The sequence below is a fragment of the Gopherus evgoodei genome, chromosome 2 (genome assembly GCF_007399415.2).
Source record: "Gopherus evgoodei ecotype Sinaloan lineage chromosome 2, rGopEvg1_v1.p, whole genome shotgun sequence".
Lineage (NCBI taxonomy): Eukaryota > Metazoa > Chordata > Testudines > Testudinidae > Gopherus > Gopherus evgoodei.
Genome location: NC_044323.1, coordinates 264,502,919 through 264,529,378, shown reverse-complemented (window position 1 = coordinate 264,529,378; position 26,460 = coordinate 264,502,919). Strand labels below are relative to the sequence as shown.

The following is a 26,460-nucleotide window of genomic DNA, read 5'->3' as shown; positions in this document are numbered from 1 at the left end:
CAACCCTGCAGCCCTCTTCTGCTCTCACCGTCAGGCTTTATACAAGCCCTGCCTACTCCTACTCAGATGGGCTCCATCTTCAGTTAGTGCTTGTCAGTCAAGTCTGCCTCGTCCCCATGATGCAGCCTACTTACCCTTTCTGAGACACTTCACCCCATTCAGGGGTGGTGTGTTGTGAACACTCCATCAGACCTCCTCACTGAATTATGTACAATCCTTAGCCCACAATGATACATACATTTAATATAGTAAGATCTCCCAAAGATATTGCAGGATATTTCCATATCTGTCACAAACAGTCCCATCTGCCTTATATAAAAATAATGTTTAGCACAGAGTAGACATTAACGAGCAATCACAAAATAAACAAGTGTTTAATAAACATATCTAGTTAATTTACTATATTAAGAAATGCCTCCCAGTACGAGCTTGTGTTGCAAAATATCAAAACTTTACTTCAAATAGAACAGCTAAGTTTCTTGGCTAATGCTTATATAGAATAGCCCATGGGATGCTATACTAAATTCTCCTGAAATCTATATAGCAACTACAACTCCTAGCAAGACATCAGCAGATGCAGTGACCAGTGGAGGAAGCAGTCAACTTGAAATTAACTCAGTGTTTTTTAAGTTTGTAAAAAGTAGTTTTAGGTACTTTTGTTATTGTTGCCTTTAATTCAAAAAAATGGCTTTAATTTAAAAACTGAAAAGAGGCGAGTCTAGTATGTGGTCTAAAAAGTATTTGGGATTTTGAAAATAAAATTTAACTGCCAGGAATCTGAGGTTTAGATAAAATCTACTTTGCAGGCGCCTTATTTTTTTCCCCAACAAAAGGATGATAAGCATTTGGACATGTCCTTTTTATTTTGTAACTTATTGGCCTAACTCTGTATCATTTCAGTAGGGCTGCCATAGATCTGTCTCGAAGCTAAAAATCCTGGCAATGATTTAAATTAAGATTCCTGAATCTGTAGTCAATTTAGATTTAAGAAGACTATTGTATATTTGTAAAATACTAATTTATGTCTGAAAAGATACTTATTGTGGCTTGGCAAGTATTTAAAAGATGCCTATTAATAATGAATCCATGTTTTAACATAATAGAGCTATATTACTAAGTGTTAAAGAATTCTCACAATGGCAAAATTCTCATTCTTCTGAAGCAGTAGGTCCATTTTAATCCCCAGAAACTGATGTATCCACTGGGTTTGCAGATTCTTCAACAAGAGACTGCTGTACAGCCCATAGGGTGTTTAGATTTGTATCTTGAAGAAAGAGCTGCAGGGGCCTAAGCCATTTTTACTTAACAGTTTAAATAGACCCCCAGCTTTTAAAATTTTTAGCCTGAGGTTTAAGTTAAGCTGGGAGCTTCAGCCTCTGACCTCCTTTCTGTTCACTAAACTTTCCGGTTCTCATTTAGCTCCTTGCTCTTTGCATTTTATTTTTTGTTCATTTCTGTCTCCCTCCAAAACCAGCCAGAGCTCACAGCCCTCTTCCCTTTCTTGTACTCTCTCCCTTCCCAAAGCTACACTACTTAATTTTCCTCCGTCCCCCTCATCAGCTTCTCCTTCATTCTTCAATTTCTTGTCGGTCTGGGCTAGTCTATATTAGAAGCGCAACATAGGCGCAACTGCACCAATGCATCTGCGCTGCTGTAGCGTGTCTGGTGAAGATGCTCTGTGCTGATGAGAGAGGGTTTTGTGGTATGGGAGAGGGCTCAGAGTTAGGGCAGAGGAGTGGGGTATGAGGGGGAATAAGGCCTCCTGCTGGGGGGTGTGTGATCTGGGGTTGGGCCAGGGATGAGGGTTTTGGGGTGAAGGAGAGGGATCTGAGCTGGGGCTGGGGGCTGTGGGGTGCCAACTCTGGCAGGGAGTTTGTGTGTGGGAGGGAATTCAGGGCTGGAGCAGGGGGTTGTGGTGTGGGAGGAGGTGAGGAGTGCAGGCTCTGGGTGGCGCTTAACTCAGGCAGCTCCCAGAAGTAGCTGGCATGTCCCGCTGGCCAGCCCCATAGCTCCCATTGGCTGTGGCTCCTGGCCCATGGGAGCTGCGGTGCCACCACTTGGGGCAGATGCAGCGTGCGGTGCCCCTGTGGACACCTCTGTGCCTAGTAACTGGACACCCCAGCCACTTCCAGGAGCTGCGCAGAACCAGGACAGGCAGGAAACCTGCCTTAGCTCTGCTGCACCACCGAGCAGACTTTTAGCAGCCTGGTCAGTAGCACTGACTGGAGCCGCCAGGGTCCATTTTCGACCAGGTGTTCCAGTTGAAAACCAGACACCTGGGAACTTTAGCTACAGCTTAAGTACAGGCCACCACACTTGGGTCTGGAAAGTCTGCAAATAGTATCCCACAGTCCTCTGAGCTGTACTTCCCAGCCCTTCAATTCCAAAACTCATCATTTGCTTCCCAGGAACAGGAAGCAAACTCCTGGTTGAAATGCAGCTGCTTGGCATTTAGCGCTTCATTTCCACGTGGCCTGCTCAATTGGAAAAATAATGAGTGCTTGGAATTAGGTTAGAGAAAATGATCACCAAAACACAGACTCCACGCACTGGGATCTGGAATTAACTTAAGATCTGAATTTGTACTTTGAATGTCTCCTCTCTTGATTCAGTATTAAAAAATGACAAACATTATCAGTCCCTTAATGCTTGTTGTCTTTTAAAAGCAGACTTAGCATTTTAGTATTAGAGACAGGAAGACAAAATCGGAAAAATTTATTAGTAGCACTTTGGTTCCTCTGTTTGTTTAGTACTCTTGAATGCCACTGTAATTTGAGCATGATTTGCTAGTACAGCCTCTGCTCATCACAATTTTTAATGCCCCATTTATGTAATTGTCTGTCTATGAATATTAATTTTATCCTCCTTGGATTTACTTTCTGGCCTTCAAATAAACTGACACTGAAAATTTAGGTCAGTGTTAATGGGATTATGAAGGCTGAACTGTAATATTTTATAACCAGGATCTAAGGATATTTCTCACAGCAGCAGATCAATTTGTCCTAAAGCAGTCATATATGGAACAGAATGAAACTTGTCAGGAAACACTATCCCCTTTGAAAAAAATGATGAATTTTGATATGCAAAGGACTGTGGATAAAATTTTCAAAAACACCATAGTCCCATTTTTTAGAAGTGACTTGGGCATTTAGGAGCATAAATCTCACTGAAAGCCAGGACTTTGGTTCCTAAATCACGTAGCAGGTTTTGAAATTTTACCTTGTGACAGTACTACAAAGTTAGACGGTCTTAAGTTTCTGTATACAAGCTCTTCCCTGATTGTGATTTTATCTTCCCTTCTGCTGGTTCTTCCCTTTTGAAAAAGGAGAGAATTCTGATCTAATGAGATGAGTCAGAGTCTCTGCTCTTATAAATGGGTGAAACACCATTGAGGTCAATGAAACTATGCCTATTTATACCAACAGAGAATCTGGTCCTTTAACTCCTAGAACCCTCTGAGGTGGGAAGGACCCAGGGCTTGGGCTGCAGACTGGGCCGGGAGGCCTACACTGCAATTAAACGGCCCCCCGGCCGAGCTCCATGAGCCTGAATCAGCTGGCATGGGATAACCATTTTTAATTGCAATATAGACATACCGCTGGAATTCCAGGTCCTTGCAGTTCTGTCATGATGAATTAAGAGACTGCATAATGTGATTTGACCGCACATTGGAGAAGTTCGAAGTGGTGATTTTTTTTCCCTTTTAAGTGTGATTTTTTTTTTAAAAAAAAATTCTGCTCTATAAATTAAAATACCAGCTTTTACGAAGGGAGAAGTTTTCTAACTTTTTGTTTTGCCTAAGCAATGGGGTACTCCAGGAAGAGGTAGGGAACCACTTGATCCTTTGAGGAGCCAGAAGGGAGTGCTAGTGCACAAGCTAGGGAAGGAGTACTGCAGTAGAGCACTCCTCTTACAGAGTCTTAGGGGACCTCTTCTCAAACATCAGACAGGCTGCTCACCCAAGTTCCTGAGAAGCACCTCAAAGGATCAAGTGGCTCCCTACCTCTTCCTCCTCCTGTACACAGCTCCCCATACCCCACATAGTCCCACCTCACCTCCATGCCCGCCATTCCCTCTAGCTCTGGCTCACAGGGTTCCGGCTGTGGGGCTATTACATTGCTGTGTAGACTTCTGGGCTTCAGTTCCCACCCCACAGGGTCCCAGGGCCCAAGATCCAGCTCAAGCCTGGAAGTCTACACTGCACTGAAAACAGCCTCGGAGCCTGAGTCCTGCAAGCTGGAGTCAGCCGGCCTGGGCCAGCCATGGGTTTTTCTTTCAGTTCTCCTCCAACTAGGCTATCCTGCCACTCTTCTCCCCTGCCACATTCCCTCTGCTCCTGCTCCTCACACCCCCCATGGACTTGTCACTTTTGTGCTCCTGCTCTTCCCAGCTCTAGTACCCCTCAGGCAGTTGTCTTTCTGTGTCTGGAAGCCCACAGTTGAGATCATTTTCCATTGACTTCTGTGGCAAAAATTATGAAAAATGTAAATACCTTGCTCCCCAGCTTTATTTAGAAAGGCTCCTATGTCAGAGATCTTAAAACTGAGTTCTCTAAGTTTGTGTGATCTTTTAGCGTGTGGGATCAGAGGAACTCTTGGACCAAAAATGCTAAATTTGGCAGAAGCTTTGCAATTAGATCCTGGTCCCTGCTCAGGCCCTTTGCTTGATTACTGGAATAGACTAAGATATCATCTGGATATGCCACTACAAACTGGTCTAGGATATCTTGAAAAATGTTGTTGATCAGATGCTGGAAAGTGGCAGCAGCACTGGTGAGTCCAAAGGGCATTACCAAAGTCTCAAAGTGTCCATACTTTGTTCTAAAGGCTGTCTTCCACTCATCTCCCTCCCTATTCAAACTAGATTATGTGCTCTTCTAAGGTCCAGTTAATACCTATCCAGGAGCAGTGAGATTAATGGTAAGGGGTACTGATTATATTTAGTTATTTGGTGCAGTACCCAGTACTCAGTGCTTAATTTGTAATGAAAGGAGTGCCAGGACTCAAGCAATTTTTTTTACATTCATAACTGATGCAGCAAGCCCAGAAGTGCTGGGGCTATGAACTGCCAACCCTAGAGGTGCTGGGGCTCAGCCCTGGTGCAAATTAAGCACTATGTAATCTTTTTCTTCTTCACCAAAAGTACAGAAGAGGTACAGCAGCAGCTGAAACCTTTTGCTAGGTTTTCCTGGAGGTACTCTCTTAACATTGCTAACTCTGCTTCAGACCTTGGTTCTGGGCTAAAGGTCGATAGGGCAATTGTTAACACAATGCAGGGGTATTGAGTCTGTTTCATTTTTTAAAGATATCATGATAGTGTTGGTATTTTACAGTAAGATTTGATTTATTGTGCAGGGATGGAGTTTCTAGATCCAACAGGGTTGCTGCCATGTTCAGGGAACATCTGGGTTACAGGAATGGAACCCTCTGGCTTTATTTCTAGGGTTTCAAGTTCTTGAACGAGAAGGGAATTGTCCCTATGGAAGCTTGATGGAAAGGCAGTAACTCATTGAGACCACAGAATATGGTGATTGTGAAGAATAAGCTGCAGTGACCCTAAAAAGTCCAAGGTGAAATGTAAGGAGGAAATAATGTTAAACTGTAGGACTTTGAGGTGATCTCCAGTCACCACTTCCAGTGGTGCGGTCTCTGTGTAACCAGGCCTGATGCCAGTTGAGACCCATGTACTCTTTCTACCAGGTCCGGTTACCCTTGGGTTATATTGAGAGACTGATGGCCCAGTCCACAAAAAAATCCATAAAATTGTCCCCTGTTCCTAAATCAATCAAGGCCCATTGTATTGGAAAGTCCTGCTCTAACTGCACAATCTGCAACTGCAATGGAGATGGAGATATGGAAATGGATGAGAAATTCTTGAGTTAGCATAATTTTGTGGTTTCTCCCTCATGGTACCCAGACTTGATGGGGTGTGGTGTTAGCCTCTTCCCTGTCATCAGGTTAGTAGGGGAATTGAAAGGACACTTACATACTGCATGCCCTGCTCCTCCACAACAGAAGCAGAGGTTCTCCTGTCTTCCTAGTCTCATTCACTTGGGGATAGGCAGGGCCATTATATGTCAGCTGGTATGGACTCTACCCAGGGAAGACTCGCTTGGCCCTGAGCTTTGGCTAAATGCTGGAAGTGGATGGTCTCCTCCTTTGTTCCAGTTGTTGGTCGTGCAGTCTGGTTTCTGTCTGGATACAGGGGTCCATGAAGGTCTATAAACTGGTGGGGTGTGTTTGTCAGTGGGACCATCTGTGCCAGCTTGTCTTTTAATTCTTTGCAAAGCCTGAGCCAAAACTGATGGAGTGCTGCATCATTACAGGTGATATTTATGGCCAAATGTCTGAATGGGATGACATAGGAAGAGGCTGACCCCAGGGTTTGCTGAAGCTTTCAGAAGGCAGTCTCTGCCATGTGGGCTTTGTGAGGGTGATTGAAAACACTGGCAAACGTTTGTAAGAATGAGTCCCAGTTGGTCAATACTAAGTGATTCTGTTCTAAAAAAGCAAGAGGCCCATGCCAGGACCTTCCCAGTAAGCAAGCTCAGTACTAACCACACTTTAACTTGGTCTGTGATGTACTCCTGGGGCTGGAGCATAAACAGGAGTCTGCACTGGGTAAAGAACCCATTACTCCTGAGGGCATTCTGCACCAAAAAAAATTAAAAATTCTGCACACAGTATTTTAAAATTCTGCAAATTTTATTTGTCAAATAAATGTGGAGGCATGGCATTGGGGAGCACAGGCTACTGGCTGCACAGGGGTGGGAGATCACTATACAGCTCCCCCCCACCTCCCAGACATGGACTCAGCGGTGAGGCTGCACCTAACCCTGACACAACACAAGGACTGGGCCTGCCACAGAAACACCCCAGGATCCTGCCCCTCCATGCCAAGTGCAGCTGGTGAGGACAGGCAGGCTCAGCAAGGCAGGATCCAAGTGTGGAGGGGCTTAGTGTGGGAGGATCTAGGTATGAGTGGAGAGGGTTCTGTGTGGGCCAATCTGGGTGAAGGTGGTTGGGACTCAGTGGAGGGGTCTGGGTGTAGGGAACTTAGTGGGGGGGCAGATGCTGGGGGAGTGGGGCTCAGTGGGGTGGGGATCCAGGTGAAGCCGATTGGGGCTTGGTAAGGTGGGGATCTGGGTGCACGTGGCTTGTAGGGGTGGTCCAGGTGCAGGAGGAGTGGGGCTTGTTGGGGGGGAGTCTGGATGCAGGGATGGGAGTGAGGCTTGGTGGAAGGGTCTGGGTATGAGGGGGTCTGGATGCATGGGAGTTGGGCGGATGGGGGAGCAGCTCCCTGAACAGTGATCCCTCCCCCTTCAGCTGAGGAGTGATGGGTGCAGGAAGCGTAGGATGGGGGGCATTTTGCAGAGCTTCCTACAGCCAGGGGAGAAATCTGGGGGTGGGTTTGACACAACCTCGGATGTCATGCAGGGGAAGAGGAAGTCCCATCCTCCCAAGCCCAGGCAGGATTAGCAGCTGAGCCTGTTGTAGGGTATGAGGCACCAGCCATGTCTTTCCCCATCTTGCCCTCTGCCCTACAGTGATTTACCTCTCTGCCAGCTGCCCTGGACACCCAAAGCATGGGGAGGGTCCTATGATCACTCTTGTGGCTTCCCTTTGCTTCTCATCAGAAAGTCATTTTTCTGCAGAGAAGCAAAGAAATCTGCGGGGGACATTACTTCTGAGCATGCACAGTAGCGTAGAATTCCCCTATGAGTAACCCATGAAAATTACTGAGGGTGCCATCATATCTGTCTGGCAAAGGAACTCTGGGGCCTATCTCCTGAGCTGGTGTCATAAGAGATGATGAGTGGTTACCCACAGCTGGTCTGAGTGCTGTGGCTTGCTCCTGAAAGGAATGATTTCCCATCTGCAAATGTCATACTGGATTCCTCAGTTTCTAGTTCTCTGCCTGGAGGGCAGTGATTTGCATCTGAGGGCTCACAGGGCCCTGGGATGATGGCAGGATGGGAGACCCACTGGTGTCCATAGTTGGTCTGGGGGTTCAATAATGAGTCCCAGAGAAGACCAAGGTTGGTCTGAGCAAGCTGTCAGGGCCCATAATGTGGGCTGTCTGACAAAGTGGTTGGATCCAGGAGTAGAGTCCCACCAAGGGTCAAAGCCAGAGTCAGTCAGAAGCCATCCTAAGGGTCTAAGACAGAAACAGCAAGTACGGTCAGGGCTAGGAAGCAGGACAACGCATGGTGACAAGAACTGGGATGAGGTGTAGTAGTAGGAGCAAGATGAGACAGCAAGAACAAGGAGCAGGAACCAGATGAGGAAGATGGGAATTGGTCTCAGAGGTCTGAGCAGCAACAGGCCTAGCAACTAGTTACTCAGACAAGGGATGGGACAGGAACAGGAAGCTTTATACCCACTGGTGCCCAATCAGCAGTCTTCTGTTAGTCATTTGAGCCTACTGAGTCAGTGAGTGTAGCTTCTGGTGGTTGGGTATTAACAGCAATTCCTTTATCATGAGCCAGTGCAGTGGATAAGGCTCATGCTTAGTGGGCCTGGGTTCAAGACCTCTAGTAGCTGACTTGTGTAGAGGATGTGCTGTGGCTGCATCAAGGATGAGGAGTGGTCACTGTGCACTACTCTCTGGTGGTCCTTGGCTGCTGATGGCCCTTTTGGGGCTATTATAAATTTATGGTGAGGATTTCCCCCCAGCAATCCTAAGGCTCATGGGAGTGTACTGTGCTGAGTGGCAGTGTGACACAGCTGAGTATCTGGGTCTTAGAACTCTTAAAATAGTGCAGAAATGTTTTTTTCATTTTCTTTCTCCCCCCCGCCCGCCCAAATTGAATCTGGACGAGGTTACATGGTAAGAGTCTGGTAATCAGAATCAGTCATCTTCATCAGAAAAAAAAAGAATATGAACTGCTCTAAATGGCAATCTCAATTCACCCTTAACTATGGAGCTGCTATCGGTGCCTCCATAATATAATTATAACATTGGGACTTTGTGGTAATACAATAAAACAAAAACTCAAACCAACCAAACAAAAAACCCAACAAATCTGAACTGCCAAAAAAGGCAAAAGAAAGGATGGAAATAAGATAGGAGTTTTGAATTATGATCCAGAAACCAAAATAGAATAGAATTATTAATTTATTTTTTAAACATGCTCTTTGCATATGTTCTGTTAAACCAAACCAGGCAAGGTTTTAAGGGAGTTTCCATAAAGTCAGGTGAAGTGAAAATTCATCTAGCAAGAATATAACACTTTTATCAAAGGGTGCTTTTAGCAAATGATTTTTCATTTAAAACAACAGTACATAAATGAGTCATAATTTTAAGGCCAGAAGGAACCACCAGATCATCTAGAAATGAAATCAACTTCAAAACATGTTATTCCCTCCCCGTTTTGGAAGTAAATAATTAATGCATTATTTCAAGTGTACATTTGCGTCACTTGGATGTGAGGGAGGGTCACATGATGCTAATTTCTTTTCATGTTCTGTTTTGCACCTCATCATTGGACTAAATTATTTGGAAAAACCTTGATGTCCTTTCAAACTGTCTTGCGTGGGTGGGCAAGAAGCAAATGTTTTTATGAATATTTAAACATACTGGACATTTGATTCAAGCATTGCAATTAATGAAATATTTGCAATGCATGTTGACTATAACAAACGTGCATTGCAATTAACTGTTGCAGGACTATCACCAAAGCAAGTCACCTTACGGCCTCATCTTGAAAGTGCTTGCTAACCTGGGAGAGACTTTGCAGGGTCAGGCTCTTAATTTGCAATCCACATGCATTGTAGATTAAGTATTAAGGGCCTGGTCCTTAACCCAGACAAAATTCGTGCCATTATTAGTTATAATAAATATTTCTGTTATCTTCCAACCAAGGATCTGTTTCTTCTGCAGACATGAAGCAATTTAAGTTGACTTTAACAGGAGTTTTGCCTGAGTAAGGACTGTGGAAATCTATTTCCTACAGGGAGTAGCTAACTCAGGATCAGGGTTGATGGGTGGAAGCTGAAACATGTTCTCACTGGCCATCACTTCTTAGCCTTCTCCCCATGCACAGATGCTGGGCCCCTAGGAGATCCATTCAGGCATAAAAGTAGAGAAAATGATACAGCAGACAGCTAACTAGCCCCTTTTTGGCAACTAAATTTTGGGTAAGCATCCAAACCTTTGGGCTTTATCTAAACAAAGGATCTGAATGTCATTTTGAGGCTCCCCTGGGACTAGTACTAACAGCAGACTACGCACATAGAAAGACTGAATGGTCAGGGGTTGGGGGTTAGCCTGGGATCTGGAAGACCTATGTTCAATTTCCTGTTCTGCCACAGACTCCCTGTGACCTTGGGAAAATCACTTAGTCTCTCAGGATTCCAGCTGTACAATGGGGAGATGCACTTCCTTACTTCACAAGGATGTTGTGAGGATAAATACGTGAAAAGATTTTGAGCATCTCAGATACTACGGTAACGGGAGCCATGAGGCTATGTCTACACTGAGTTATGGATGTGATTCCTCTGCCCATGTACGCATACTTATGCTAGCTCTCGTTTAACTAGTTTGAGGATACATAGTAGTGCAGCCAGGGTAGTGTGGGAAGTGGCAGTGGATGCATGTCTGAGCTGTGCCAAGTATATATCCATGGGTTTCAGGCAAGTTTTACTTGGCATGGCTCAGGCGTACCGCTGCTACCACCACCAGTGCTACCGTAGCTACACTGCTATTTATACACACACTAGCTTTATGAGAGCTAGCATGAGTTTGTGTACACAAGCAGGGGAATCACACCCCTAGCTTATAGTGTAGACATAGCCTAAGACAGATAGATCTGTAAAAGAGAGGTAGAGCCTGAAGAGCCGTTGCTTCCACGTGGCAGCTATATTATTACATATAGTATGTTGAAGACCTCAGTAAGCTAATTTTGAGCTCTGCATATTTAACCTTTGGGGGGGGGGCTGGAGTTCACTTCATTTCCTGTCTCCAGTGGCTTAAAAAAAATAATCCAACTCCCATAGAAAGTGGCTGGAGACCCAGAAATCAGTCTCCAAGGATTTTCAGCAAGGATTGTACAGGGTCAGCCTCCCCATATTCAAGTCCCAAAAGGAACTAAAGAAATAATTTAATTAAATAACATTATAAAATCTTATGATAAACAAATACAAATCTAATGTTTACAGCATGACATGGCTATTTTATAATCCACAGACATTACTTTCACAGCAAAGAGTCCTGTGGCACCTTATAGACTAACAGAAGTTTTGGATGCATGCTTCCGACGAAGTGGGTATTCACCCACAAAAGCTCATGCTCCAAAACTTCTGTTAGTCTACAAGGTGCCACAGGACTCTTCGCTGCTTTTACAGATCCAGACTAACATGGCTATCCCTCTGATACATTACTTTCACAGTTATACATGCTCACCTCAGTCCCAGTTAGAGTCTTTGATCACCAAATCTATACAGTTTGCTGAGTCTAAAACAACATCTTCCCTCCACTTGCTTGTAGGAATCTTCAGCTGGAATCCATGCAGACTCTTCCTCTCATGAAATCACTGCTGCCAGTCAGCTAACTCATTAACCAATCACTCAAGTTAAGTGTATAGATTTAAAGAAAACCCTGTTTCAAGAAAATACAAAACTTTCCCCATTACTGCATTTAAAGAAAAGCTGGTGAATCAGACTACTTGAGACAATTTAACTAGAACAGTTTGGCTAAAATCAAAACAACATTCAAAGCATCCAATTAAAATACAAGTTATTTTCCCCTTCCAGTTTCCCCTTGCTATAATTAGCATTGTCCATGCTTCCCTATTAGAGGGTTAACAATATCACTAACCTGCTGCAAAATGCTTCACAGTCTGACCCCAGCAACAGGGAACCAAAACTACCACACCCAATTCCAGAAGCTTCTGGATGTGGAGTGCTAAATCTGTCTAGCAACAATGGCCCAGACACAACTCACTCTTACCTCCCCCAAATGGGTCTCTTAAAGAGATATTTCCCTATTAAGCACATGGGTTACACATAATCACAAAGGGGTCCCAAAGATCAAATTACTTTTCCTGTGAAAACTGCCTACATTATAGTTCAATGTCACAATAGAGAGTTGCTGTAAAATACCTTGTGTTTCCCTAACTGCTGCAGAAGATAAAATGTCCCATCAATTTAAGTGGCTCTACTGTAACTTTTGGCCCTCTAAGGTTTAAGAATAAATACTAAAGTCCTTGTATTTAAAGAATTTATAAACTTGCAAAGTTCTTAGAGGAATTTACAAATAGCTATTTCAGAAGTACCACACTGGATCAACTTGCTCCTTTGGAAAGAGTGAAAAAGAAATGCATGACATAAGTAACCACAAAAACTAATACAATGTTGCATAAAATGAATTCCAAATGCTTTCTGATGTAACTTCAGATGCTAAGGATGGATATATTGATGCAATTTATATATTTTAAAAAGGAATAAAATATTTCAAATAATATTCATGATTTATAATGTGTGTGATTCTTATTTTATCAATGGATTTTTCTGTTATATTTTGAACATTTTGCCCTGGCGTGTGTGTGTGTTGAGACTTTGCTAATCAAAACCTTGCAGAAACAGCAATACTATTATATTTAATTATTCCATAACATAGCCTTTTAAGTATCCCTAGTTTTCAGACCTCTGTGTGTGTTTGTGTAGGTCTAAATTTCTCTCTCTCTAAATCACCTATCCCTCTTGTCATGCGTGATGGCTCATTTACAAACCAGGAAGTTATATTCCTGTTTTATATACTAACTCAATGTCTGACTTGTCTATCTTAAAAGTTTTCATGGTGACTGATTTCTGAATGTTTACCTTTCTTTTTTCAAGTAATAAACACCCATAATCATCATTTTAGTAATAGCTCTACTATCTGTATCAGAAAGCTAATATTCTAAAGGTCCAGTGAAAGTTTAGGAAGCACAAGAAGTGGAAGATTGGCCCCCAGATGTGTTGCTTTAGGAAGCAGAAGCCTCATCCCTGACAGCATCCTGCTCTGTGCATAGGACTGGATCAGAGTCCTTGGAATGACGGAGAGTCTATACTTTGTCTTAGCTTATATCTCCTCAGCAAAATTAGGTTTAGTTACCTTTTTCCTATTTAAAACAGAGTGCGTGACTCGTATATAAACTGGATCATATGATGTCTTATAAGCAGAAGGCTGAGAAACAATTTCTTGAGACCTTAACAGATTGGTCCTTGAACATTGCTTCTGGAACACACAAGAGCAGCAGCAATGTAGACCTAAGTAACACAAAGGCATCAGCTTGATATGTAACTATAGCTGACTAGTCAGTAAAAACAACCAGTATAGAATAGTTTCAGCATCCTCAGCACAGATAGCACTGTGACTCTATATTTTAGAAATGGGGAGAAAAATCTAGTCAGCAACTGAGGATATAAATCAAAATCCTGAGATGCCGCATGGAAGCTACTTACACATGCTGTAGAAGAGATATATGGCACGTATATTACTAACAAAAAGAGAAGCAGAAAGTCAAGATACTGGCTGCTAAATTCTATTTGCAAATAAAATCTGGAAGAACTATGTATCTGTACCATAGCATATGGATTCATATGTGAGTTTAGAAATCAAACATAGCATAAGAAAGCATTCTCAGGTGGCTGCAAATATTCTGTTCATGGTCAACTAATGGAAATTATTTAGACACTATATGCAATGATAGGCAATAATGATATATGTTAGCACATTATCTGTTCTTCTTTCTCTAAATATCTCCCTCTCCCCCTTTTCTCCCACAAATGTGTTTAAATACAAGTGTGTATGTGTGTATGGGGAGGGGAACCACAACAAAATATAGTTCTATTAAACCCAATGTTATCCCACACAGGAGGATAATCAACTCAAAAGTTGCACTTTAAAAATTTTTTATTGTACCTACTGTTTAACATCTAAGGCAAGAGAAAAAATAGATATTTCAACTTCTTTTTGCATTTGGCAGCACTTTGTGCATAAGCAACTTCACAATTTCCACTGTTGAGTCAGTTTCTGTTGTTTGGGTGTATCTTTAATACAGCAAGAAGGAAGGGAAAATATCTGTTTTTTAAAAACAGGAAAATGTAGTTCTAGAATCACAGAAAATAGGGTTCTGGGGCAAATGTGGTAGCCAAAGGTAATTTTTTTTTAAATACTGGGTGGATTTCAGTTTGACGGCATCTCTTTTTTTAACTCTTCTATTTTTGCTATTTAATTGCTTTCATGTTTGGCCTTATTCTAACTGAAAACTTTTAAAATATGTCTCAGGATGCAGAATAGAAAACTGCGACTCTTGCTTTAGCAGAGACTTTTGCACCAAATGCAAAGCTGGCTTTTACTTACACAGAGGCCGTTGTTTTGAAGAATGCCCGGATGGATTTGCATCCTTAGAGGAAACTATGGAATGTGTGGGTAAGTGTCTTTGCACAACTCTATCGTAGCAGTTATTTTAATATCTGTATCTTTATGAAATGCCTGCTCAATTTATTCTGCACTTCTGATTCTAAAATGTCTTATAAATTGGGATTTAAATTTAAAATTGTCTTATGTTGACATTTTGAATTCTCTAGATATTAAAGTGGACAAGTTCAAGTAATTACATTGTACAATATTTTTTCTTGCTAACATTGGTGTATATATACTAGATGAAACTACTAATGTAATCCAGCTGTCTCTTTTTATCTCATTAAATTAGTCACTGTTCTCAGAAAAACATCACTCTCTCTAACATTATAACTTTCTGTAGATTTTTAAACAGCACAATATTGGGGTGCTGTGCCCTACCCCTACACCAGAGTTTGGTCCATTTTGTTACATCACTATCATCAGGGTCTTATACCTTGGCTTTTTAAAAACCTCATTCTCCTGAAAACTTATAAATCAGGCCTTGAAATTAAATATATAATATAATATAATTAATTAATTATAATTAATTATGGGGTTAGTGCACTCCTAAGTCTACCCACGCAATATCTGTTGCCCAGCCATAGGGCTGGCTGAGTTCATACTGAGCAGGGAATTTTAACTCTGAATTCATTCAGCTTTTTCTGAAGCCCTCTTTCTTTCCCATGTCACATGAGTAGAGGGCAGGATGGGAGCAGAGAGAGGATTTGTCTTTCCAGCTTCTAGTCCTTGCTGGGTGGCCCTAGTAGTGCTGCTAATCCCAGTGTGTTCTCTCTGCCTCTCCCCTGTATCCCCAACATGTCAAAGGGAAAAATAGGAGCACATGAAACCTGGCAGGAGGTTACTCCTTGCGAGGCCCGACAGCCAAGAGGAAATGTACATGTGCTTCTACATCCACACACACAGGTCACCTGGGCTAGGATTAAAGGACAGATATAGGAAAACTGAATCCTCCTCACCATCTCCCAATGTCTGAATCACTCCCATCTGCAAGAGTACAGTGAGTACTAATTGCAGATTCTGTAAAGCTACTGAACTGGATTACTACCATTGCTTTGGATTTACTTCAGAAAGTGAGTGATTCCCAATTTAAAATTTATAAAGTTTATAAAACTGAGCCAGCATTGCTGACGCCTGAATGAGTCTCATGATATTTGATATTTTTGTTAAAGCTCCAGCTCGTAATGTGAGGCTCTGTCTCCTGATAGTCGTGCCTAGTGGTCACAGCAGAGGTTGAAGCCAGATGTCAGGGCGGGCCCGGCCTGAGGGTAGCGCTGGAACCGAGATGCAAGGACAGGCTGGGGTCAGAACCAAGATCATAGTCTGTAGACAAGCCAGAAGTAGTACTGTAGCCAGAGTCCAGCTGCAAGCCAGAGGTTGAAGCTGGATGGTTAGAAACCAAATCAGTACTACACCTGGAGTCCAGATACAGGCCAAAAGTCACAGCTGGTGAGAGTCAGAGTCCCATGGGGTCAGGAGGTGTAGGCAAGGCCTGGAGCAAGGTCAGAGCAGGGCAAGGATGAGACTGGAACAGGGCTTGGGCCAGGCTGGGGCAGGAGCAGGCTGAGAGAATCTGATACATTGAGAGATAGCAAGAGGGTTCCTGGACAGGTAATGCTGTTGTACAGACTGATCTACAGCTCTGGCAGGACTGGGAAAATATCAGAACCTGGGGGGTCATCTGACCCAGGCTCCACTCAGGGATAGGTTGCTGCCACATGCTTGATGGCTGAGTCACTGCAGGCTCTGGGAGGGGTAAGTCAGTAAAGCTGGGTTGTTGCTGTATGCCGGCATGCTCACTACAGTTCTGTTGGAGGGGAACCCATTGAGGCTCTGAGGATGGGTGGGTGTGCAGCATAAGAGGGAGGAGGCACCAGACCCAGGCATCAAGTAATGACAAGGGACAGCAAAAGAAAAAACGGATGGCAGTGAAGGTCATAGGCAGGGTCAGCTCCAGCCATCAGCGCAGCAAGCTGGTGCTTGGGACAACCCATGGAAGAAGGCATCACGTCCGGGTCTTCGGCGGCAATTCGGTGGCAGGTCCCTCAGCCCCTCTCAGAGGGAAGGACTGGCCGCCGAATTGCTGCCGAAGAATGGAGCGGTGCAATAGAGCAGCCGCCAAACTGCTGCCGATAGTGGTTTGTTTGTTTTTTCCCCATGATCGCTGCTTGGGGTGACAAAAAAGCTGGAGCTGGCCCTGGTCACAGGGATGAAATCTGGGATCCAAAGGGAGAAACCAAGCAGAGAACCTCGGATGGCACTCACTGCTTCTCCAGGGAGCCAGTGGACACAGTCCAGAGGAACTTTGTCTGGAGATGTGACTTGAAAAGGGATCAGAAATAGGCTTCCAGTCGCAAAGCCCCTCCTTCCCCCAATCCAGTTTCCTCCTCCTGGTGTGGGAGAGGGCCACCTTGGCCAGCACCAGGAAAAGGTTGATGAATTCATAGGATCACAGACAGGGTGTGTATAAAACAAGACGTGGGGAAAAGTGCAGCCAGAACTTAAGGAGGTTTTGGAGGAGCTGGACGAAGGGCTTCTCCAGTCTGATGCACCCTATATAAATGTGCACCAGGGTCTCCCTCTCACTGCAGAAGGGTCAGGTGTCAAGGGAGGAGATGGTGAACTGTTCCAGGTACACATTTGTGCTCACAGCTCCATGAAGGAGCCACCAACTAATATCCCCAGCGGGCCAGGGGATCAGAGTGGAATATTTACCCTCCTGGGGTGGTAGGAGTTCCCTCCAACTGGTGTCAAGGTGGAACGTGAGGGCAAGGAAATGCAGGGTGTGGAGCACTAGTGCATATTGATGTTTCCTGAGGGCGATTCAGAGGCAGACTGGCTGCATGTTGTTCAGGTGGTATGTCAGGGGTGGCTGGGGAGGCGTGCATGGCAGAGGCCTGATGGTGAGATGCAGGTGGGGAGTATCCTCCTGCAGGACTTGAGGAAAGTGTGATAGGTGGGCAGTAAGGCTGCACATACCTCCTGGAGCACACATGGGGAACACAAGGGTGGTGAGTCCCATGCACTGGCTGAGCACTAGGGAGTCCACCCACTCCCTTCAGTCATAGTCCAGGAGGTCTCTGATCCTGGTGGCACTAGCCAGGACCAACCTCCGGTGCACCAAGCAGGATGTTGTGTAGCAGGGGGTCTGCAAGAAGGTTCTCCTCCTCAGTGGCTGCCACAGACCTGATCATTGATATGTTGGAGAGGCAGCTGAGTGAGCAGCCCTGGTTTGGTTGTGGATTTACCTCACACCTGGAATCATGTCTTGTGAGACTCTGATTTTATTTGAAAAACTGAACCTTTATGACTGAGGAAAACATGAACCTAAAGGCTCAAAAAACATGAACACATGAAGAGAACCCAGCATTTTAATTAAATTATTTTTTTTCATGATTTTTAAGCTAGTCTCATGATGGGGGCGGGCAGGAAGGCTGACTCATTCTTTATGAATGGTTGGCATTGACAATGCTACTATACCTATGCTTTTGTGGATTAACCATATAGTTTTGTGTTTTATTTCTTCTGTCCTTTTCCAACTCCTTATCTTGATTCTTTAATTCATTTATTCATTCTGCTAATAACACTATGTGAACCACACTCTGAGTATGCTCACCAAGCAAAGTTTCAAAAGACCATTCTTTTTGGTACAAACACTACTTTGTACACTGCTTGAGTAGAAGACACAGATTGTAACTTCTGGATGAACATTTTTAGTTTCAAAGGATAAACAGCCTAAAAATACAAGTTAGAATCTTCTGGATACAATAGTATCAAATATAAAACAGGCACCAGTTGATGAGAGAATTGTTACAAAGCCATGAAAATAATGAAAGCCATGTAGAGGGAATTGTTACAAAGAATCTGTGGTTGGCTAGTTGTTGTTTGTGTCAGTGTTTAGGACAATTCATGTTTCTGACACAATTGCCTTGTAAAAACTGCAAACTAAGATCATAATCTGAAATTTCACCAAACAATAAATTTTACAAGCAATAACTTCTAATTTAATACTCTTGCTAATTAGAGTTGCCATGTATTGTGAAAGAAAGATACACAGATACAGACAAAGCCCACTAATTTATGACCTGTTTTGCTTTATCAGAAGGCTGTGAAGTGGGTCCCTGGAGTGAATGGGGAACTTGCAGCAGAAATAACAAAACCTGTGGATTTAAATGGGGTTTGGAAACAAGAACAAGGCAAATTGTGAAAAAGCCGGCAAAGGACACAATACCTTGCCCAACCATTGCAGAGTCCAGAAGATGTAAAATGGCTGTGAGGCACTGTCCAGGAGGTAAGAACGCTCTCCGCAAAACAATTTTATGGGCCTTTTCTAATTTAAGTCCCATTTATAACTGGGAAAACAGAGCTATATAGTCCAAGCAAGAGAGAAAATCCTGCCCTTACTCTATCTTCTGCAGTTATGCATGGGCAAAAAGGCAATAGAACCACACTACTGCACACAGAGCCAGTCCACTGGGGGGCAGGGGTGTGTATATGCAATCTATAGTGGCACTTTTGCTTCTCCCACCACACAGGGCCAGTGCAAGGAAGTTTCGCACCCTAGGCGATACTTCCACCTTGCGCCCCCTGCTCCTCATTCCCAGCCCTGCAGCAGCTCCTCGCCCCCCATTTGGCCTGAGGCACCCGCCCTGTGGCAGCCCCACCCTAGGGGAGCTGGGCAGCACCTCCCCACCGTAGCTCACCTCTGCTCCGTGTCCTCCCCGAGCATGCTGCCCCCGCTCTAATTCTCCTCCCCTCCCAGACTTGCAGTGCCAAACAGCTGATTGGTGCTGCAAGCTTGAGAGGCAGGAGAAGTGGAGCAGCGACTGCATGCTCAGGGAGGAACCGCTGTAAAAAAAAATTAGGGGCACCGCTTTTTGGCATCCCCAAACCTTGGCACCCTAGGCAACCACCTAATTTGCCTTAATGGTAGCACTGGCCCTGCCCCCACACTCCTACCTATCTCATCCTAAAGGTTTAAAATTTCTGTCTCTTGATGCAGCGTCTTCATTTATTGTATGTACAACACATACAATATGTTTATGCACCAGGTAAAAATGTTCAGCTCTTTAAACCACATTAAACAAAACTACTAGCTACCCTATGTCTTTTTTTAAAAAGTCAGGGCATACTGAACAAGTCAAGCATTATTGCTTAGATTTAGCTAATTTTATCTTTTACCACCTTCATTTATGGCTGATTGTTAACCTATTCTGTTCGTAAACCATGAAACTCAATATATTACATCTATGGCTGACAACAGTGCTTTATGTGATCCAAATTTTGAATAGATAGAAATATATATACTACTTTAAACTCTACTTTGCTTGTAAATCTAAGCATTATTTTTACACAAAGTTAAAACATGGGAATTTTAATCCACTGTTTACAGGGAGGAAATGTGAGGCAAATCATTTTTACTTTCAATATAATAAATCAGTAATATCTGACGAATAGCCAATGCATATTGTCATATCAGTATAATATTTTATACCAATATACGTGTTTATCAGGTGGTTAAATACTTGTCACCCTATAGTGTTCATTCCAAACCACTAATGTTTTGTTTACACAACTAGCAGCAGAACACTCTTTCCTTTGGAAAATAATTGGATACCATTTTGTCAGCAATTTAAATGTAGCCCAAACAAGAAGAAATGATAGACTCCTGATACTGCTTTAAAATTAGTTGTACTATACTTTAACATACATCCAGTATTAATCTTTTTTTATTATTTATGTGTTTATCTACAATTTGTAAAGCCCTGCATTTGTTTCAGAGTTGGACTTTCCATTTTCCATGACTTTTTGAAGAGTAATTAGCTGACACATTAAGAAAGGGGAAAACTTTGGATGAATATCAGGAAAAAAAAACATTCTGGGAGTAAGATCTGTTATGGTGTGGAGTGATGAAAGCCCTGCCTCCTGAGACATTTAAACTAAACAGGGGGGAAAAACTACTAGGAAATGCACTGGGGAGCAGTTCTGCATTGGTGGATATTTGGGCGGGGCGGGGAGGGAGGGAAAGAGGAGGCAGGCAGAAAAGGCAGAATCGGAGGTTTAATTGGGCTGATTCATGGTAGGTCAGTGAGCTGGTATTTTTTCCTGGATGCTGCCATATTGTGTCCCAGAGTCTATTCTTGCTAAGTCTTTAATGGTCCTCTATAACTTTCAGAATGCAAACGACATGTAAACCAATGTAATTATGTTTGCTTGCATTTCCAGACAGCCTGAACTAATAAATGAGATCTGTAAACTGGCCTGTTTATTTCAGTAATGTGCTAATTCTGAGGTCCAAAAGTGATAACAATGAGAGCTGATTTCTTAACTATTTTTCCGCTGGTACAAAATAAAGGAAGGGGATGATCACATTATGAAGATCTATACACTGTACTTTGAGTTACTTCTTGTTTTGAGGCCTCCTTTTGGTGTTTCTGGTGGATGGAAGTTAGTTTATGGGTTGGAGTTTGGGAGAATACTAGATATTTTTTCTCCAGTTCAGACTCTAGATAGGACAGATACAACCTTATAGGTTTCCACCCCAAGCCCTTCCCCCGTGTGATTTGAGACCCAGGGGTGAAGTTGTCTAAGCAGACAGGAATTCATGCATGTAATGTCCAGTTATGCAAGGATGCAGGAACAAGTTGCATAGTGGGGGTGCTGGGAAGCATTGAACAAAACTGTAAACCCTGTATATGATGAAAAACACTTCAAGCCAAAGGGTGCAGCAGGACTCCCAGCACCCCTAGTTCCATCCCCTATACAGTTATGTTGAGAGTTCCCTGAAAATGGATTTTTACAGGTGTATTTTCAGTTAAATTCCTGATAATTTGGTCCATAGAATCCGCTATTGACCCACAGTATTCATATGGGTGCATTAGTGCAGAAGCAACCTTGTTTCAGAAATGTTTAATATCTGGGTCTATAACTTTTGTCTGTCTGAGTTTTAAAAGAATGTGAGAAACCTTGTCTAGGCATCCAGCCCATGGATTTGATCCTTCGTCTCCTCTGTGTGACAGGAATCCTGAGGCAGGAGCTGACCCAGTACCCTGTCACTTAAATCCCCACAATAAAGATTAATTGGGACCTAAATAGAGGATCAATTAACACCTGCAGCCACAGTTGAAGGACTAATTAGAAGGAGAAGCAGCCCCAGCAGCTGGGAACAGAAATAGAGAGGAGGGAAGCCCTGAAAGGGGTAGAGACACTGAAGGAAGGTAGGGCTGGCTGCTGCTGCTGCCACCTTTTTGCCCAGAAGCAAGAGGGGGAGCTGGCTGGGATGTGTAAATATGTAGACAGCACTATAAGTAATGGCTTGCTAGAACAGTGTAATAAAACACAATGGTGATGGAAGTGGCCTGGAGTGAGTGTGGTCTGTATCTAAGGCAAGAAAGATTCACAGAGGACCCCCCCACCATGGCACTATTTAAATGTAAGGCAGCTATGGTAAGCCTTCTCATACTGAGTCAAGAAATTCATGGATCATGCCCAAGTTAAATTCTTTGATAACATATTGAAGATTTTATTCACTAGTCAGTGGTTTTAAACCTTTCCAGATTACTGTACCCTTGAAGCCTGTGACCCACCATGCAGGGCTGAAACATGTAACTTAGCTTTGTGGGGCCTCCTGTGGTGTGGTTGCCACCCCCTAATGCCAGACCTGCACTTGTGACCTCCCCCCCAGGTTGAGAAATATTGATCTGGATGAGTTGATGTACCTCTTGGAAGACTTCTGTGTGCCCCCCTGGGCTACACATACCCTTGGTTGAGAACCCCTGCACTAGATGACCAAGAAATATACTGTAGGCAAATGCAAGAGTTCCATTCAGTGTGGAAGGCCTGCAGTATTGACTGTGGTTTGAAACCCTACTATTTCCAAGCAGCTTATAGCTACTCAATATAGCTGCTATCTCTTGGCCTCCCACTTCATGGAGATTCCTGCTTGCCTTCCCAGAGTCTCAGGATTAAAGGCTCATCCTGAAGGTTTTCCTTCCCTGAATGGTTTTGTACAGAGTGCTTATGATAAGTGAATCCTGGTGTGTGATCCTGTAGAACTCTAGACAGCATTGAAAGGTACCCTCTCTCTCAAGAGACAGTGGATGGAAGGATGTGGCCTTTTCTCTGTCCAACATGAACTCAGCTCCAAAGCTGAATCTGACTCTTTGCTGTGTCTTTTATATTTTAACTGTTTGCACAATAGCAGTTGCAGTGTTTGTCTACATAGAATACCAGGGTTGGAAGGGACCTCAGGAGGTCATCTAGTCTGACCTGCTGCTCAAAGTAGGACCAATCACCAGACAGATTTTTGCCCCAGATCCATAAATGGCCCCCTTAAGGATTGAACTCACAACCCTGGGTTTAGTAGGCCAATACTCAAACCACTGATCTATCCCTACCCCCAAGTTGGAAAGTTACTGTGCAGCAAGCCAGGGTGTGAATCTATAGTGCACAAGCTTGCTGCACCGGAATGTTCCATTTGGACATTGCTGCATCACACTGAAAGTCCCAGTGTGGGCATACTGTGCCTTCAAGTAGTAATATGCTAAGCTTCACTTTAGCACTTTTACTGAGTTGCAGCAGTGTTCACATGGAACTTGACTGTGTGGTAGGCTGGTGCACTGTAGATTCACACCCTGGCTTGTCGTGCAGTAACTTGCCATGGAGATAAGTGCTAAGGTACCACTATTTGATCATATTTTAGTATGTTAGATAATTGGTCACCAGAAATGTTTAGTCCAACTGTAATATTTTGGGAAGCATGAGATCAAGTACAGTCTGGCTTGGAGAGAATAGAGTCAGTGCTCTTTACAAATATGGCATTGTCCTAATGTTACACATGTTCTGAGTTTTTAACATGGGGAAATAAAGGAAGCTGTAAGGGAAATAATATTTAGTGACTTTAAGAATCATAATCTCTGTAAATATCTGTTAAGGGGGTTTGATAATAAAACCTTTCTTGTAATGTTCTGAGTCTATAAACTCACAGCAACATGTGGGATAAGATTTAGATTATATAACTAAAGACAGTTGTAGATTGTGATGGATTAAACTGAGAACAGGAAATAAGGATATTTTTGGTGAAATAGGGTCAAGTAAATGTGCTTTTGACATATGTTTTCTATTTTTGTACATTTAAGTTTACATTTCAGTTACTATTTATGTGGTCTGTATTGTACATGATAACTTCAGAAGCATTTTTTTCTGATTTTATAGATCCTTGCAGGAGTAGTAGAGTTGCATTTACCTTTCCTATTAACTACTTCAGTTCCATATTTATGATTACCTGGGATGTTACCCATTTGTCTGTATGGCTATGCAACACATATAACTTCTGAAGAACCCTTCATCTCTTCCTCAGTGTTTGCAGATATAGGCTGGGCTGCAAGTAAGAGATGGTTTTACAAAGGGCCTCAGTTCTTTCCTGCTTTAAAGTAGGGTGACACACTAATGACTTCAAACAGGTTATCTGACAATATTTTGATTGTCTGTTCTATAGATTAAACTATTATTTCCAATTGGAAATGTCACATTTGTATTCTGCTAAATGGTCTATATATTACCCTGTTGCATTGGTGTAACATGTCTCATAGGATCACAGGAGTTACAGATGGGAAAGACTATTTAGTTTATCCAGTCCACCCTTCTGCCAATGCCAAGCTGTTGTCTACAGTAAACTGTTTACTGTTTCATCTAGTCTAACTATTAAGGGTCCCAAGTGCTGTGACTTCCACAGATCCCTAGTTAGAAATATTCCACTGGCAAATATTTGGAAGTTCTCTCTCAAATTCAGCGTAAATATTCCCTTTCATCCCATTAGTCATACTTCTGTCCCCTATGTACCTCTGTAAATTATTACTCTCCTTCCTTAATGTTTACACCCTCCATATATTTGTAGACTGTTCTCACATCCCCCATTAATCATTGCTTGGCAAGATACATCCCTGGCCCTTTTAATCTTTCATTGTAAGTCTGTCCCTCCAACCTTTGAACGTGTTTGTTGTTGTTCTCAGAACTCCTTCCAGTTTGTCTGTATCATTATAGAAACAATGACTGCCATTTTGTGACTAATTATTCTGTAGGCGAGAAAGGAGACAGGCCCAAGGGATGAGTGTCATATTAAACTCCTGAGCTTTAAGGGGAAAACTCCAAAGTTTGAAGGGGGAGGGAGTTGTCTCTGTGACATAGATGGATAATTGGAGGGAGGAGGACTTCAACTTCTGTGCTGTTTGAGTTGGATTTTGGAAACTGGTTTTCCAGTTCTCTCAAATTTTTCTGCAGCACTAGGAGCAGAGACTTCTTATCTGTTAGGAACTGAAGGAACAGCAGGGTAAAGCCTCAGTTATTGTCTCTGTCCCTGTATCAGTTAATTCCATCTGCTAAACTTCCATCTGGGGAAACTTTTCTGTAAATCTTTAAAATGAAAAAGTAAATATTTATTTTGTTGGACATGTTATATTTAGAAAACAAATGCTCATCACACCTATCATAATTTCAAAAAGTGTGCAAAAGGAGACACACTTTTTTTCTGAAAAACATCTATGTAAGAAGGCCCCTGTATATTCAACAACTTTGTGCCCTGGGTGTATTCAGAGATCTGTTCACTGTCTTTGGTAAAGAAAGTATATTTGAACTGTCTATTTTACCTCTTGTTAACTCTACTAAGTGAGAGCAAGCTGGATTCTGTTCCTCCATCATCATCCACAAAATAATTCCGTAAGTTCCAAGCTTTCTAACCTGTGCAAACATACTGAAGGCAAGGGTACTGCACCGGTGGCACTGAGGGCAGAATTTCAAAGACAGTGGAATAGTATGGGTATAACTTGAGGGTATCTGGCCTGCAGAACCTTAGTTATTGGCTGTGAAGCATTAGGAAGTAAAAACTCACCTTGACTTTCATATCTCAGATTGCATTTTCACAGCTGATAGAAAAAAAAAAGTCGTTTGTAACCTGAGCATGCTTTATATGGAAAGTATCAAGAATTAACAAACGGACAGCTCATGATTCCATGTTTACAAAGGTAATTTTCAGAGGAAATCTATATATTGGTGTCTATGAAGATATTGCCTCTATATTTAACAGCTTCTAATTATCCTTCAATAATAATATAACTCTTATAGAAACAACTCAATTATCTTCTAGATATCTTTGTTTTCATATTTGCAGTGATATTTTGTGTGAGAAAGTTTGTGGTAAAATAATTTGACTTTCACTCAACAAATTAGTCATGGGTAGAGCTGGTCAGAATTTTCTTCCATAGAAAATTTCAATGCGAAAAATGGAAAATTAATGTATTTGAAAACTTTCCAGGAAGTTGACTTCATCAAAAATTGGAAGTGTTCCATTGAGCGAATCCAAATGAAATATTTCAGTTTGTTGAACCAAATAAGTGTTTTGTTTCAGGGCAGTTTGACATTAATCTCTCTACCTGAACTTCTGCGGTGCCTCCTGGGAATTGTATTTCTTGTCTCATGCCCCCATTCTCTCACAAGGACTGCGCTCCTTTTTGGGACTACATCACCCATTATTCACCACAGTCTCCCTTGTTGCTGACTCATTGCAATGCATCATGAGGGTCACACGGCTGTGGTGCGTCGTAAGAGTTCTAGTCTAGCCCAGTGAGCCCCAGGCACGTAGAGTGGAACAGAGTTCTGAGGCACCAGAACTACATCTGTCAGGAGGCACTGGCAGTTCTGGAGAACACAGTGCAATATTGAACTGAGCCGAAATGAAACATTTCAATTCAGGAAAGTCAGACCATTTAATTTCAACTGAAACATCAAAATGAAATGTTTTGTCTGTCACATACCAGTTTTCCTTCAAAAAACAGTTTATGGAAATTTTTTGATCAGCCCTATTCAGAAGTGTCTTTAAATGATATTGATAAAAAGATAAGTGGCTGTTTAGCTGATTTAGTTAAATACCTTTCCAGCTACTCTGGAATCTTAAGAGCTAATGGTCCTGGATGTCATCCAGTATCAGATTTTTCTTGGGAAGAAAACATTTTAACAGGATTAATAAGTTCAGCTGAACAGAGCTATAGCTCTGGCTATTAC

At 42.7% G+C, this 26,460-nt stretch overlaps 1 protein-coding gene across 4 annotated transcripts in view; it reads left to right on the top strand.

Annotated features, from left to right (window-relative positions):
• Nucleotides 1-26,460, top strand: part of RSPO2 (R-spondin 2) — a 176,751-nt gene that overhangs the window by 81,894 nt on the left and 68,397 nt on the right. For 3 of the 4 annotated variants that reach the window (XM_030549601.1, XM_030549599.1, XM_030549600.1), the window contains 2 exons: nucleotides 14,272-14,415; nucleotides 18,509-18,697. In XM_030549601.1, coding sequence (XP_030405461.1) covers nucleotides 14,272-14,415; nucleotides 18,509-18,697 — 333 coding nt within the window. The remainder of the gene's footprint in view (nucleotides 1-14,271; nucleotides 14,416-18,508; nucleotides 18,698-26,460) is intronic. The other variant, XM_030549602.1, reaches the window with a different exon arrangement.